General features: G+C 43.3%; 1 protein-coding gene across 1 annotated transcript; it reads right to left on the bottom strand.

Moving 5' to 3' along the window:
• Positions 1 to 14,131: 14,131 nt before the first annotated feature.
• On the bottom strand, positions 14,132 to 16,349 carry LOC118386499 (uncharacterized). Its single transcript, XM_035774219.2, has 4 exons — positions 16,123 to 16,349; positions 15,671 to 16,036; positions 14,611 to 14,790; positions 14,132 to 14,386 (listed from the first exon to the last, which is right to left on the bottom strand). The coding sequence occupies exons 1-4, from the start codon at positions 16,172 to 16,174 to the stop codon at positions 14,310 to 14,312; spliced, it is 675 nt and encodes a 224-aa protein (XP_035630112.1). The 5' UTR covers positions 16,175 to 16,349; the 3' UTR covers positions 14,132 to 14,309.
• Positions 16,350 to 16,705: the final 356 nt, after the last annotated feature.

Below are 16,705 nucleotides of genomic sequence, written 5' to 3'. Positions count from 1 at the left end.
TAGCCAATGTGCGGGACCACTGGTTGGTCGGCCCAATTGAGGTAGAATGTACATGAATGTATAGTTAAAGTGACTATGCAAATACGATAAACAGAGAATAGCAGAAGCGTAAAAAGAGACAATGCAAGTAGTCCGAGTAGTCATTTGATTACCTGTTCAGGAGTCTTATGGCTTGGGGGGTAAAAACTGTTGAGAAGCGTTTTTGTCCTAGACTTGGCGCTCCGGTACTGCTTGCCATGCGATAGTAGAGAGAACAGTCTATGACTGGGGTGGTTGGAATCTTTGACAATTTTTAGAGCCTTCCTCTGACACCGCCTGGTGTAGAAGTCCTGGATGGCAGGCAGCTTAGCCCTATTTATGTACTGGGCCGTACGCACAACCCTCTGTAGTGCCTTGAGGTCAGAGTCCGAGCAATTGCCATACCAGGCAGTGATGCAACCAGTCAGGATGCTCTCGATGTTGTAGCTGTAGAAACTTTTGAGGATCTCAGGTCCCATGCCAAATCTTTTTAGTTTCCTGAGGGGGAATAGGCTTTGTCGTGCCCTCTTCACAACTGTCTTGGTGTGTTTGGACCATTCTAGTTTGTTGTTGATGTGGACACCAAGGAACTTCAATCTCTCAACCTGCTCCACTACAGCCCCGTTGATAAGAATGGGGGCTTGCTCGGTCCTCCTTTTCCTGGCCCCACCCGGCCAGGTCTCTGATCTCCTCACTATAGGCTGTCTCATCGTTGTTGGTGATCAGGCCTACCACTGTTGTGTCGTCTGCAAACTTAATGATGGTGTTGGAGTTGTGCCTGGCCATGCAGTTGTGGGTGAACAAGGAGTACAGCAGGGGACTGAGCATGCACCCCTGTGGAGCTCCAGTGTTGACGATCAGCGTGGCAGATGTGTTGCTACCCACCCTCACCACCTGGGGGCGGCCCGTCAGGATGTCCAGGATCCAGTTGCGGAGGGAGGTGTTTAGTCCCAGGATCCTTAGCTTAGTGATGAGCTTTGTGGGTACTATGGTGTTGAACGCTGAGCTGTCGTCAATGAATAACATTCTCACATAAGTGTTCCTTTTGTCCAGGTGGGAAAGGGCAGTGTGGAGTGCAATAGAGATAGCATCGTCTGTGGTACAGTTTGGGCGTTAAAATCAAATTGGAGTGGGTCTAGGGTTTCTGGGAAAATGGGAAAATGGTGTTGATGTGAGCCCTTACCAACCTTTCAAAGCACTAAATGGCTACGGACGTGAGTGCTACGGGTCTGTAGTCATTTAGGCAGGTTGCCTTTGTGTTCTTGGGCACAGGGACTATGGTGGTCTGCTTGAAACATGTTGGTATTACAGACTCAATCAGGGACATGTTAAATATGTCAGTGAAGACACCTGCCAGTTGGTCACCACATGCCCGGAGCACACGTCCTGGTAATCCGTCTTGCTCCGCAGCCTTGTGTATGTTGACCTCTTAAACTTTTTTGGGATGAGGGCAGCATTTGGAATTTTGGATGAAAAGCGTGCCCAAAGTAAACTGCCTGCTACTCAGGCCCAGAAGCTAGGATATGCATATAATTGGTAGATTTGGATAGAAAACACTAAAGTTTCCAAAACTGTTAAAATATTGTATGTGAGTATAACAAAACTGAAATGGCAGGCGAAAACCTGAGGGAAATCCATCCAGGAAGTGCTATTATTTTTCATTGAAAGCCTATCCACTATTTAAAGGGATAGGACCCAGATTCAGTTCCCTATGGCTTCCACTAGCTGTGAACAGTCTTTAGACATTGTATCAGGCCTATTTTCTGAAAAATGAGGGAGATTGGGCAGTTTCAATGAGATTCCAGTGGAAAGTCCCCAACCTGTTTGGTGCGCAATCTTTGCAATCTTCTTTTATATTGAAGACGCTATTGTCCGGTTATTTAGGCTAAAACCTGAGGATTGATTATAAACATCGTTTGACATGTTTCTACGAACTTTACGGATACTATTTGGAATTTTCCTCTGCCTCGTGACCGCATTTAAGCCATTGGATTACTGAACAAAACGCGCCAACAAAATTGAGGTTTTTGGATATAAAGAGGGACTTTATCGAACAAAACAAACATTTATTGTGTAACTGGGAGTCTTCTGAGTGCAACCATACGAAGATCATCAAAGGTAATTTATTAATTTTATTGCTATTTCTGACTTTTGTGACTAATCTACTTGGCTGCTAACTGTTTGTAATGTTTTGTGTGCTGAGCGCTGTCCTCAGATAATTGCATGGTTTTCTATCACCGCAAAGCCTTTTTGAAATCTGACACGGCAGTTGGATTAACAACAGGTTAAGCTTTATTTTGATGTATTGCACTTGTGATTTCATGAAAGTTAAATATTTATAGTAATTTAATTTGAATTTGACGCTCTGCAATTTCACCGGTAGTTGTCGAGGTGGGACACGACCATAAGAAGTTAAAGGTCTTACTCATGTCGGCGTGAGAGAGTGTGATTACACTGTCGTCCGGAACAGCTGATGCTCTCATGTATGCCCCAGTGTTGCTTGCCTCGAAGCGAGCATAGAAGTGATTTAGCTCGTCTGGTAGGCTTGTGTCACTGGGAAGCTTGCGGCTGTGCTTCCCTTTGTAGTCTGTAATAGTTTGCAAGCCCTGCCACATAAGACGAGCATCAGAGCCGGTGTAGTATGATTCAATCTTAGCCCTGTATTGACGCTTTGCCTGTTTGATGGCACAGCAGGATTTCTTGTAAGCTTCTGGGTTAGAGTCCTGCACCTTGAAAGCAGCAGTCACTGTGGGGACGACGTCCTCAATGCTATTATTGATAAAGCCAGTGACTGATGTGGTGTACTCCTCAATGCCATCAGAAGAATCCCGGAACTGTTGTAATTTAGCATCTGCCTCATCTGACCACTTTTTTATTGACCGAGTCACTGGTGCTTCCTGCTTTAATTTTTGCTTGTAAGCAGGAATTAGGAGAATAGAGTTGTGGTCAGATTTACCAATCATCACACCTGCAGGACAGGTACAGGTTGGCAACAACACACTGCCTGAGTTACACCAGGAACGCACAATCCCTCCATCAGGGTTCAGACTGTCCACAATTGTATTTTTTATTTTACCTTTATTTAACTAGGCAAGTCAGTTAAGAACAAATTCTTATTTCCAACAACGGCCTAGGAATAGTGGGTTAACTGCCTTGTTCAGGGGCAGAACGACAGATTTGTACCTTATCAGTTTGGGGGTTTGAACTTGCAACCTTCCGGTTACTAGTCCAACACTCTAACCACTAGGCTACCCTGCCTAGGCTACCCAGCCAATAGGCTGAGAGAGGCTGGACTGAGGGCTTGTAGGTCTGTTGTAAGTGATGGGGTCAAATTGGGGTCATGATAGGGGCTGCACCAAATGTTTGGTTTATTATAATAATTGATTATGCTTTTGTTGTATTACTAGAAAGGGAGGGGCTATGGGACCCTCCTCCTCCACATTTATAGAGTCCTAGACTACAGATTAACAATATATACAGTGGGGAGAACAAGTATTTGATACACTGCCAATGTTGCAGGTTTTCCTACTTACAAAGCATGTAGAGGTCTGTAATTTTATATCATAGGTACACTTCAACTGTGAGAGACGGAATCCAAAACAAAAATCCAGAAAATCACATTGTATGATTTTAAAGTAATTAACTTGTATTTTATTGCATGACGTAAGTATTTGATCACCTACCAACCAGTAAGAATTCCGGATCTCACAGACCTGTTAGTTTTTCTTTAAGAAGCCCTCCTCCACTCATTACCGGTATTAACTGCACCTGTTTGAACACGTTACCTGTATAAAAGACACCTGTCTACACACTCAATCAAACAGACTCCAACCTCTCCACAATGGCCAAGACCAGAGAGCTGTGTAAGGACATCAGGGGTCAAATTGTAGACCTGCACAAGGCTGGGATGGGCTACAGGACAATAGGCAAGCAGCTTGGTGAGAATGCAACAACTGTTAGCGCAATTATTAGAAAAGGGTAGAAGTTCAAGATGATGGTCAATCACCCTCAGTCTGGGGCTCCATGCAAGATCTCACCTCGTGGGGCATCAATGATCTTGAGGAAGGTGAGGGATCAGCCCAGAACGACATGGCAGGACCTGGTCAATGACCTGAAGAGAGCTGGGACCACAGTCTCAAAGGAAACCATTAGTAACACATTACGCCGTCATGGATTAAAATCCTGCAGCACACAAGTTCCCCCTGCTCAAGCCAGCGCATGTCCAGGCCCGTCTGAAGTTTGCCAATGACCATCTGGATGATCCAGAGGAGGAATGGGAGAAGGTCATGTGGTCTGATGAGACGAAAATAGAGCTTTTTGGTCTAAACTCCACTCGGCATGTTTGGAGGAAGAAGAAGGATGAGTACAACACCAAGAACACCATCCCAACCGTGAAGCATGGAGGTGGAAACATAATTATTTGGGGATACTTTCTGCAAAGGGGACAGGACGACTGCGCCGTATTGAGGGGAGGATGGATGGGCCATGTATCGCGAGATCTTGGCCAACAACCTCCTTCCCTCAGTAAGAGCATTGAAGATGGGTCGTGGCTGCGTCTTCCAGCATGACAACGACCCTAAACACACAGCCAGGGAAACTAAGGAGTGGCTCCGTAAGAAGCATCTCAAGTTCCTGGAGAGGCCTAGCCAGTCTCCAGACCTGAAACCAATAGAAAATCTTTGGAGGTAGCTGAAAGTCTGTATTGCCCAGCGACAGCCCCAAAATCTGAAGGATCTGGAGAAGGTCTGTGTGGAGGAGTGGGCCAAAATCCCTGCTGCAGTGTGTGCAAACCTGGTCAAGAACTACAGGAAACGTATGATCTCTGTAATTGCAAATAAAGGTTTCTGTACCAAATATTAAGTTGTGCTTTTCTGATGTATCAAATACTTATATCATGCAATAAAATGCAAATGAATTACTTAAAAATCATACAATGTGATTTTCTGGATTTTTGTTTTAGATTCCTTCTCTCACAGTTGAAGTGTACCTATGATAACAATTACAGACCTCTACATGCTTTGTAAGTAGGCAAACCTGCAATAATAATAATAATATATGCAATTTAGCAGACGCTTTTATCCAAAGCGACTTACAGTCATGTGTGCATACATTCTACGTATGGGTGGTCCCGGGAATCGAACCCACTACCCTGGAGTTACAAGCGCCATGCTCTACCAACTGAGCTACAGAAGGACCTTGGCAGTGTATCAAATACTTGTTCTCCCCACTGTATATACACATTATAAGGTTTAAAATGGTTTCACAGTTATTTTCTAGTCTCCGCCCCTTATAAAGAAACGGTCTGGGAGAAAAGTTACTTAGACATACCACTATAAATGAACTTGAGGAGTGGACATTTACTGCTAAGCCTTTAGATAACACTGAAATTATGTTTGTATAGCTGTGGATGCATGGGCTTGGTCTCATGAGTAGAAGGTAATGATGTAGGCAGTTACATCACAGGGGGTTGACTGCAAGCATGATAAAAGCAACTTGGGACTTTTCCTATTAAGTGTTCCTTATTTGTTAAGTAATTAAAACAGAGCACAGAAAAACAGAATAAACATTTGGCGAGCTTGCCAGGAGGGAGTGAGTGCAACGCTACTGGACGGAACCTGAACCCCCTTCTCTGATCACCAAATTATAATGTAAGCAGTCAACTGTTATATTGAAATCCATAATTTATAAGAAGTGTGTGTTCAGTGTTTCGCTGGTATGTAAAAGCGCTGCCTCCCTCTTGTAATTGTAAAAGCAAAGGAACCTAAAATGTGCATGTATACGTCAATGAATGTGTGGTAATTGTTGTATGTCAATGTGTGTTATATGTTATATGTATTAAGAAGAGTAGCTCGCCTTCTAGCTTGTTGGGGGTGCTGGGGTAACTTCCGGAAGGGTACTCAAGAGTAGTTAGGGATCAGAAGCTTTATCTAGCGTGACAGTTCTGAAACAGGCGATAACCTATGGGGCACCTGGAAGATAGGAATAATATGTTGTTTGCCCTTATGTGTTTGTTGTGAGTGAAATGCGCAGTGGGTGAAGAGATTTGGTCTGAGGACTGAGAGCCGTTAAGTGGATTTTTGATAAGGAGGAGGATGAGGAACAGTATATAGATAAAGGCATTAAATTGGAATAGTATAAGAAAATGATTTTTGGAAGTGAGGACGGCAGGAAGGAGTTCTGTCATTGTATAAGAAAAGACAAGCTTGATAAATATAATACCTATAAGACATATATTACCCTACACCCTGAGGAACTAGTAATAACCTCAACATATTTTGTATTAGTTGAAATACGACCTATAATTACTTGTTGAATCATAGTTGAGGAGCCTTTTAAGTGGAATTGGTGGAGAGGAGGTTGTGTTTTATGGGCATATGAGAAGACAGTGGAGGAAATAGAGATAAATCTGATACAACAGCCACTATTGATATTATTACAGGTTAGATAATAGGTAGGAAAGGCTAACATAGGGCACCTACACCATTATCATTACACGGCTGACTGTCAAATAAACCAAACAGATGTGCACCATGTCTGCAAAGGCCTGTAAAGTTTTTTTTATTATTAGGTATTGGCCCAATGGTGGAATAAAAATGTGGGAGTAGGACAGAAGATATTTGAATAAAATGTTGAACATATTTGTTAGTGACACTTTCCTACCATAGGATAGTATAGGAAATGTACAACCCTTAGTATACCAGTAAACTTATTACAAGGAAGATGAGTTCTATAGAGATTTCAATAGAAAATGACTTTGTGACGCTATCACCAGGGGACACTGGTGAATAATATATCACTGTTACTCTACACCCTTAAGATAATATTAGGAATTGAAGTCTAGCATGTAGTTGTCTATGTGAGGCTCGTGTGTGAAATATATTTGAGTTTCATAGAACCATTTACTATAGCCTGGAGTAAGTGAGAGTAGAATTAGGATTTCAGTGTCACCCACTGTTGTTTAAACCACACTGAAAGGAGATAGAGAATAATTTATATAGGCATATTCATACATATTACACCCACTTTAGGATTACCCTATAGAAATTGCTAAATACATTACACGCAGACTAAATAAAAAGCCGGAGCACCATGGCACAGTCAAACCATAATGAGGAGATAGGAGCAATGAAGCCTGTCACGCCTGTTGAATATATGCAAAATAAGTTTCCTGCTGTGGAATTTACATTCACTTTTAAGAAATGGCATGTCTGGACAGAGATGGCAGGAGAACATAGATATCCAATGGCTGGTTCATTCAACAAGACTAGGTTGGATTTAGTCAAGGAGATAATTCAGACAGGAAGAATGGATAAGGAGATGAAGAGAAGTGCCCTTGTATGAGAAACTGTGATAGGAATGATGATGCTGGAAGAAAAAGGAGGCACAGTTCAATCCACAAAAAGGAGTGGAAGACCCTAGACATATAGAAACCTGTAGAAAACAAACTACTAAAGAAGTCAAATAAAAGTACAATGTGTCACCATCCATGGGTGACCTATTCAGAGACCAGAGAGAAAGGGAAGAAAGAAAGAGAAGAAATAAGACTGGAAAATGATAAGTTGTATACATTATGAAAAGAGAAGAGGAAGTTGATAGATGATCTGCAAGTGCTAATTGCTGATAAGATTTAAGAGACAATGGACACAGATGATGTGGATGAAAGTAAAAAGCTAAAAGAGGAGGTCAGACAAGCCACGGATATGGTAAAGACAATACCAGAGGGAGATTGAAGAGTGTGACATGAGGACGACTAGACACTGCACTGGGGAAGGCCCAGCTTGCACAGATCGAGAAAGGAAGTGGTGATTTTACTCCCAATATGATGGCTGCTAAAGTTGTTTCTACAGGCTCACCAAAATCCCAGCCTGCAGCTCCCCCACATTCACATCAGTCACACCTGTGAACCTGGTGCCTGCAGGGTATGTGCTTTTCACCACTCAATATTATGGTGACCCACAAACATGGACTGGGAGAGGAGGTGGGCCCGCCAGAGCCCTTCGTGAATGGAACAACACTCAATGCTGGACCTGTGGGCAGTTGGGGCATGTGAGTTTGCAGTGTGGGGGAAATGGAAGAGGTTACAACAGGGGCAGAGGAGACTTTGGGTCTGGCAGAGGAAGAGGAAACTCAGCCGTAGTTCCACTCACCCGGAGCTGGAAATGCCCCCAGGGGCTACCTATGGACAAGGAGGACAAGTTAATGATAGAGGACAACCATGGCCAATGGGAAATCAGAACACCAACAGTTCATATTTCCTTCAGAATCAACAATGAAGGCGCCCGACTCCCCTGCTCCAGTGTCCCCAGTATGGATTGAATGATGGAAGAGAAGAGCCAATGGTTACTCTTAATGTTAATGGATATGACCTGCCATTTCTAACAGACATTCGAGCTCACTGTTCCTGTTTAGGCAAACCTGGACAAGTTGTTTGGACTTCTCTGAGCAAATCATCAGTAACAATAACAGGGACATCGGGACAGCCTAGGAATGTGTACTGGACAAAGACCTGTATGATGAACCTCTGCTTGACTCTGACATGGTGCTGTTCGTTGATGGTTCTGCTTATATAGATCAACGCACAGGGAAGAAACATGTAGGATTAGCTGTAGTAGATGTGGAGGGTGATTTTGAGGTTATACGGCCCCTACCAGACCATTTATCAGCGCAACAGGCAGATTTATTAGCTCTGACCACAGCTTGTGAATTTGGGGAAGGGAAGGCCCTTACTTTCTACTCAGATAAAACATATGCTAGTGGGATTTGGAAAGCAAGAGGGTTTACGAATACCACAGGCACACCTATTAAAAATAAACCTTATGTTGAACAGTTGATTGAAGCTATTTGAAAACCCATTGGATATTGTTAAGGTTGAGGCACACACGTGTTGGTGTGATTATGCTAGAATTGGTAACATCATAGCTGATGAGACAGCCAGATTGGCTGCTTCCTGTTGTCACACACATGCATTCTATTTATAGTCGTTTGTGTCATCTGAAACTACTGATCTTGAGAAACAGCAGCAGGCTGATATTCTCAATCACTCAAAGTGTGGAGGGAGAGAGGGTGTGCTCTCTGTCCTAGGTCTGGTTTATGGCTACATCTTTTGTCTGGCATGCCCTGTTTACCATCAACCATGATCTTTAATATTTGCCGATTGGCTCATGGATTGCTATGGATTTCATAGACATGGTAGAGCGAAAAGAAAGAAAGAGATACTGCCTGGTGATACTTGACAGGTTTACCAGGTGGGTGGAACCATCCCACTACCATCTGTTATTGCAGAACAGTTGCAAAATTGCTAGTTAGGGAAATTATACTCAGGTTCGGAGTGCCTTAGGTTTGTCTGCAGACAATGGGACCCATGTCATAGGAGATGTGGTTACCCAAGTGGCCAAAATGATGGGTGTTGACCAGAAGTTTGTGTCAATCTATCAACCGCGGCGTAACGGGAGTTACTGAGAGGGCTAATCAGACCCCGAAAGGCTCCCTTGCCAAACTAAGCCATTCCACAGGAATGACATGGGTAGAGGGATTACCTCTTGTCCTTATGAAAATCTGCAGCAGCCTTAACAAAGGTATTGGGTGTACACCTTATGAAATGTTAATAAGACAACCAATGAACACCCCATGGGTGAGACCTATGACTGACCGACAGATAGACATAACTAAGACATAGTGTGACCATTTTGAGTAAATGAAGGAACTAGCTTCTGTTGTAAGTGTTCTCCACTCTCACACTAGGAAAGCAGCAGAACCACTCCAAGAGGTCCGGATGGCACCACCTCTCCCATTCCAGGCTTCTCCCAGGTTGGCAACCATCCTTGGAGGACACAGAGGTGGAAAGAGGCTGAGATCCACTGATGAGAAGGGCCGGAGGAGAAAAAGGGGAAGACCACAACCAGAGGGCTGAGACCAAAGGCCATAAGAACCAACAGAGGGTTCAGCCACAGAACCTGAAGAGTTATGTATCTGCAACTCAGGGAATGTGGATGTAGGAAACACCACTAATTGCCTGTCTTACACAGGCCTAAAAACAGATACCAATCATTTTGATGTACTTGTTGGGAAACAATTTATATCTAGGGTAAATATGTCAAACATAGGCAAATGCATGGGGACACCTCCGGATCATCTCTGGATCTGTGGGTGTAATGGCTACATTTCTCTCCCCATCGGATGGAAAGGATGTTATCTGGAGAAAACTGAACTGACAGCAGCATCATTACCTGCTTCTGAGCTGCTGAACAGTTCTTTGCTAATTGGTTTCAGATCGAATGGCTAAAAGAGCAGTGGCTCAAATTAATGAGGCTTATGGACACGTGCTGTCTCAGACAGAGATGGCAGCCCTAGTAATCTTTCCAGGTGCAGGAGTTGTAGTAAAGGGTAAGGGGATTAACAATTTGACATACTCCATGCAGGCCCTTACTAATATGACTGTACAGGGTTTTACCCAGTTGTCACAAAATGTGCAGAAATAGAAGGCAGTAGTGACCAGAGATGAAATGGCAGGGCCCTTGGAATAGATGATGAGGATTACTGTGTCATGTTGCTTACTGACTCCTCTGACAACACTATTATTGATGACGTGGCTAAATTAAGTTGTACTCTGGGAAAAGCTGACAACTGTCACAGCTGGCTGAAGGACTGGACCAAAGTGCAGCATGGTAAGCGTACATTTTCTCTTTCAAAAATGCCACCGACAAAACAAAGAACAAAAAGTGACACTTTGCGCTCTGTGCCCTGAACAAAGACAAAGTTAACTTCCCACAAAACAGGTGGGGGAAAAGGGTACCTAAGTATGGTTCTCAATCAAAGACAACGATAGACAGCTGCCTCTGATTGAGAACCACACCCGGCCAAACACATAGAAATAGAAAATCATAGAACATAGACTGCCCACCCAAATCACACCCTGACCAATCCAAAATAGAGACATAAAATGTTCTCTACGGTCAGGGCGTGACAACAACAACACCATCTTTGACCAAATTGGACACTGTTTAATGGTGTATTTGGAAACGTGATGGGTAAGGTAATGATGTTCCTGTCTGCCATGATTGTTCCACTTCTGGTAGGACTACTGTGTTTTGCTGTTGCTTTCTGTATAATAAAGTACTTGGCTAAAAAGACTATTGAACATTTGGGGATGTCAGAAGAAGGGAGCAAATGTACCTAATGTGGTAAAGGGAAGTATGTAGATCGTGTATATATGGGTCAACTGAGAGAAGAGTATAGTGATAGGATAAACTATACTAGAGGGGATTTTAATGTGACTTACAGCGACAGGTGTAAACCTTTCCAGGATAGAGGAAGGCATGAGAGCACCTTTTGGATGGTTGTGGGTATGCAGCGATAAGGGGTATCTCACTTTACCTCTGGGATGAGGGGGATGTTATTATTTGGGTAGAACAGAAATGTACATGTTAAGAATTCTTTCCAATGAGACAGGTAAAACCATGCCAAACGACTCATCCCAGACAATCAGGAAGCCTATGGTCATGTCCTACACCCGAGTGAGATTTCTGGTATGCTTGTCATACCCTCCTGGGGTGTGGCTGTCCTGGGAAAGTGTGTAAACAATTTTACCTACTCTCTACAGGCTCATATGAATTTAATGATCCGAGGGTTTCGCGAACTCTCATTAGATGTTCAAAATCTGAAAAATCTGTTTTTGACTAAATTGGTGACTGGTTTAATGCTACATTTGGAAATGTAATGGGGGAAGTTATGTTGACTTTTTTCATTGTTTACTCCTATACTTGTAGGAGGTTTTCATGATTTTGGCTACAGTTTATATTTGTAAGAACATGACTGTAACTGCTCTTGAACATGCTGGAGTAATGGTGTTGGTGGAAGCATACAACTCGTGCTGGTGCTGTTCTGGTTTCTCTTAATCCCATTGTTTATTCAACTCGTGTGGTTCTTTCCAGAACTCAGGAGGAAATGGGAGTATAGACAGACACACCCCACCCCCACCAGCATTCCAGGAACCTCAGGAGTTGTTTATACCTTTAGCAGGCCATCCCTGGGATCAAATGGATCCGGAGGATTGCCAAATCTGTTTGATTTCAGAGGAGAATAATATGATGGAAGGTGTAGGGGGAAATGGGGGAATGATGGGGTCAAATTTGGGTCATGATAGGGGCTGCACCAAATGTTTGATGTATTATAATAATTGATTATGCTTATGTTATATTAATAGTAGGGGAGGGGCTATCGGACCACTCCTCCACATTTATAGGGTCATTTATAGAGTGATTTCCTGCAAGACAGGAATGTCAGTGTTCTGCCATGGCCAGCGAAGAGCCTGGATCTCAATCCCATTGAGCATGTCTGGGACCTGTTGGATTGGAGGGGGAGGGCTAGGGCCATTCCCCCCAGAAATGTCCGGGAACTTGCAGGTGCCTTGTTGGAAGAGTGGGGTAACATCTCACAGCAAGAACTGGCAAATCTATCCATGAGGAGGAGATGCACTGCAGTACTTAATGCAGCTGGTGGACACACCAGATACTGTTACTTTTTCAGGGACACATTATTCAATTTCTGTTAGTCACATGTCTATGGCACTGTCTCAGTTGTTGAATCTTATGTTCATACAAATATTTACATATGTTAAGTTTCCTGAAAATATACGCAGTTGACAGTGAGAGGACATTTCTTTTTTTGACGAGTTTACATAGGGCAAAGCAGTCTCTAAAGTGCAGGGTAGAGTATCGGGTGGTAGCCAACTAATAACAGTGACTAAGGTTCAAGGCAGGGTACTGGGCAAAGGCCGGTTAATGGTGAACAGGCCATAGCTCGGGTGGCTGACGTCTTGATCTCTTGGGCCTTTCTGTGACACTGGGTGCTGTAGATGTCCTGGAGGGCAGGCAGTGTGCCCCCGAGGATGTGTTGGGCTGACAGCACCACACTCTGGAGAGCCCGGAGATTGCGGATGATACAATTGCTGTACCAGGCCATAATACAGCCTGACAGCATGCTCTCAATGGTGCATCTGTAGAATTTTGTGAGGTTCTCAGGGGCCAAGACAAATATCTTCAACCTCCTTCGCCACACTGTCTGTGTGAAGGGACCATTTCAGGTAGTCAGTGATGTGCACACTGAGGAACTTGAAACTTTTGACCCTCTCCACTGCGGCCCGTCGATGTAGATGTGGGTGTGCGTGGCCACGCCATCATGAGTGAACAAGGAGTATAGAAGGGGATTTAGCACACACCCCTGTTGGGCACCCATATTGAGGATCAGTGTGGTGGAAGGGTTATTGCCGACCATCACCAGTTGGGGTCAGCCCGTAAGGAAGTCCAGGACCCAGTTGCACAGGGAGGGGTTCAAACCTGGGGCCCTGAGCTTAGTGATGAGCTAGGAGGACACTATGATTTTGAAGGCTGAGCTGTAGACGATGAACAGAATTCTTACATAGGTACTGTATTTCTCTTGTCCAGGTGGGATAGAGCAGTGTGCAGTGCAATCAGAATTGCGTTGTCCGTGGATCTGTTGGGGCGGTATTGTAGTGCATCTAGGTTGTCAGGTAAGGTGGAGGTGATATGGTACTATTAACTAGCCTCTCAAAGCACTTCATCATGGCAGAAGCGAGTGCTTCCGGGTTGATGGTCTTGTTATGAAAAAAGTGCATTTGTTTGTTTTGGTGGTCGAGTTAGGTGGCTGAAGTCTACGCCCCTTCATTGGGGATTGGTCAACAGTAGGGATCCTTCAATGAAGTGTTTGTTGTTATTCAATGAGAGACGACCATGTTCATGCAAAAATAATTCACTTGAAATATACTACAGAAAACATCTTAGATGTAAAAGGGTGTGACTAAGACCTCTGCAAACATCAAAATTAATTACAGATTTATTGAGTTATCTTAGATTAATTCAGACTATTTTGAGGAATTGTACTTGCTGATTTGGCCACAGCGTCTCAAGATGGACAAACAGTAATATTGACTCTTTTCTTTCTAGTTTTTCAAGCCAAGTGATTTTAAGGGAGTATGCGAGCGCAGATGTTCACTTCACCTAGCTGCATTCTACATACTGAGGCATATTGATGAGACACAAAGAAGACGTTGCAGTTCAGTTCAATTGTTTATTGAAACTCGACATTTAATGAAGTTCCTCTCATGCATCTCCGATCTCACCCTATCACCTGGTCTTGCTCTCCACCATCAAGCTGGAATTGCATCCCTCTCTTATTTTCTCTACATCTTTTTCTCTTCTTTCCCTCAAGACATTTCTCCTATCATCCCCCTTCCTGCGATAGAACCTGTCATTGCTCTGGTAACTCCCGGAGTGTTAACATGATTGGCAGGCGTCCCTGGCATGACGGTGCCGGTGTCTGATGTAGGCGGTGTTACTGTAGACCGGTTCATCTGTGGAAGGGATCATCATACATCAGATCAGTTACTCTCACTCGAAATCAGTTACATTACATTAAATACATTCAATTCTAGGGTCCAGAGTTTTTTTTTGTTGGTCAGGTTACAAGGTTGTGTGAAGCTCTAGGACGTAATCATTATGCAACATACATAACTTAAAATAACATTGTAAATTGAGATTCAATTTTCTCCCCAAAAAGATTGTCAAAATAGTTTACCTGTGCTGTATCTTTGCCTCTTTCTCCATTGAAATGCAACCACAGCCAGCACACTAGTAAGAAACACCGCTGAGCACCCACCCGCTGTGATGATAATCCACAGTGCTACCCCTGTAGCCCCACCAACTGGCACATCTGGGGTGCTAGATGAAGTGTTGGTTGCAGTCATGTTCTGTGAATCTGAAAATCTAAGAATAAATATCCAGGCCACTAAAACATGCTGGGTTAAAAACGACTAAATTTGGATTATTTGGTAACCCAGCGCTGGGTAAATATTGGACAGAACACACACTGGTAAATTTTGACCCAGACAGTTGGGTTTTTGGGATTACCCGAACATGAGTTCATTTTTTAGAGTAATCCTTAGGATGTGTGGCTAGTTAGGAGTTTGGCTTTCAGGTAGATCATATTGGCCACCCATGTCATGCCTGTTCATCATGTAAAGTTTACATACAAATTTCCCCTTATTTTGTGTGCATTTTCCACATTCGTCTAGAATAGTAAGATTACCTCATTAGAATATGTAATAAACATACTACCTTATTGTATCCCAACAGTGAGATTTACATAGGCTTTTAGGGGAATTCATACACTTCTGTAAGGCTCATTGAAGCTAAAAAAAATGCTAATGTTTGATAACTATAGAACAGAATATATGAACATGAATGAATGACATTTACTCTCATGGGTGAATGAAAAGCCACACCCCTACTAAACTATGCCTCCAGTCTTCTGATCTGACACACTGGGTCACATCTTTAATGCAAACTACCTAACTAAGTGACCCAATGCCCGCAACACAGCAGTTGGGTCAACCAAACCACCCAGTATTTTTTGTATAATCTCAAACACAATGAAATTAAATGATTTACCCTAAATTGGCAATAAAGCTTTTGAACTTAAATCATTTATAAAGTGCTCAAGTGGTAGACAGCATCCAGAACACACTGAAGATTGGGGTCTGAAGGAAATTAGGGCTCAGATTCTGAGATTCTGTCTGTTCTTACAAATAACTCGAAGCTAAAAATAGCCTCAGAAAATACAAATAAACTGCTCTTACCTGAGATGACACTGACAGTTGGGTGTGATTCCCTGTCCACCCGCACATTCAATGTAACAATGTATGTCTGGATGGTTCTGCCTGTGGAGACCACACTGCAGGTGTAATCCCCTGAATCTCCCCGACGGAGACCCTGGATACTCAGAGATCCATTATTCTGGATCTGCATCCGGTTGTTAAAGATGGTTGTCTTGTGGTCAACATCTTTGAAAAATTGTACTATAGACAGCAGCTTATTTTTTCCAGGTTGGCTATATCTCCATTCAACCCGACATTGAGGTTCAATCTGCTCAGGTAAGGTCAAAATGATGGACTGACCCTCAAAGGCTGTCCTTGTCTCAGCCACAGCCAACACCTCTGGGACCTCTGTTTGGAGGAAGGACGAGATGTTTATGTTAGTGGAAATTTAAAGTAAATAGGTCATCGTAAGACAATCAATAAATGTTTCTTACCTATGGAGAGAAGCTGGAGAGTGAGGAAGACGATGATATGATGGGGCTTCATTTGTCCCAGAAGCTAATCCTATAAAATCTGTGTCAGGTAGGACTGTTTGACGATGCACTAACTGACTAGGTATCCCTCTTTCCCTGGTATCTCTCTTGTTCTTCTCTCACACCCCAGTGCTACCATGGGTTTTTCTATTTTATATAAAACGACATCGCTGAACCACAAAATGGTTTCTCTAATGCCATGGCTAGAGAGCAACACAGTCTCCAATTGCAGAGCCTCTAGAGCATAAATTGCATACTCGTGCCTCTACTTCCTGTGTACAAGGATGTGGTTACTGAAGTTAGAACCCTACACAGTATAGGGCTGAAGGCCATTGCCAGCGTGGGTCAGAGGAGATGGTTAGGTTGTGGCTGGAGGTGTGTTGATCTATTGAGTAGGCTCTATGACCTGAACACAACCGTGATCTCTGCAGATAAGCATCATTTATTACATCCAAGTCCATTCTGACTGACATACAGCCCCCAGTGGTTTCATGTTTTGCAAGTTCTTGCCATATGTGTCTGCTAGATTGCATTGCTCTCTCTA

Source organism: Oncorhynchus keta, chromosome 7 (genome assembly GCF_023373465.1).
Source record: "Oncorhynchus keta strain PuntledgeMale-10-30-2019 chromosome 7, Oket_V2, whole genome shotgun sequence".
Taxonomy (NCBI): Eukaryota; Metazoa; Chordata; class Actinopteri; order Salmoniformes; family Salmonidae; genus Oncorhynchus; species Oncorhynchus keta.
This window is presented reverse-complemented; position numbering and strand designations above follow the sequence as displayed.

Bases quoted from the DNA above. Each gene is read 5' to 3' on its own strand.
- LOC118386499 (XM_035774219.2), bottom strand. From the start codon at position 16,174: ATGAAGCCCCATCATATCATCGTCTTCCTCACTCTCCAGCTTCTCTCC. The intron at 16,037-16,122 runs GTAAGAAACATT...TCCTCCAAACAG, and splicing joins TCTCCAGCTTCTCTCCATAG to AGGTCCCAGAGGTGTTGGCT. The intron at 14,791-15,670 runs GTAAGAGCAGTT...TTAGATTTTCAG, and splicing joins AACTGTCAGTGTCATCTCAG to ATTCACAGAACATGACTGCA.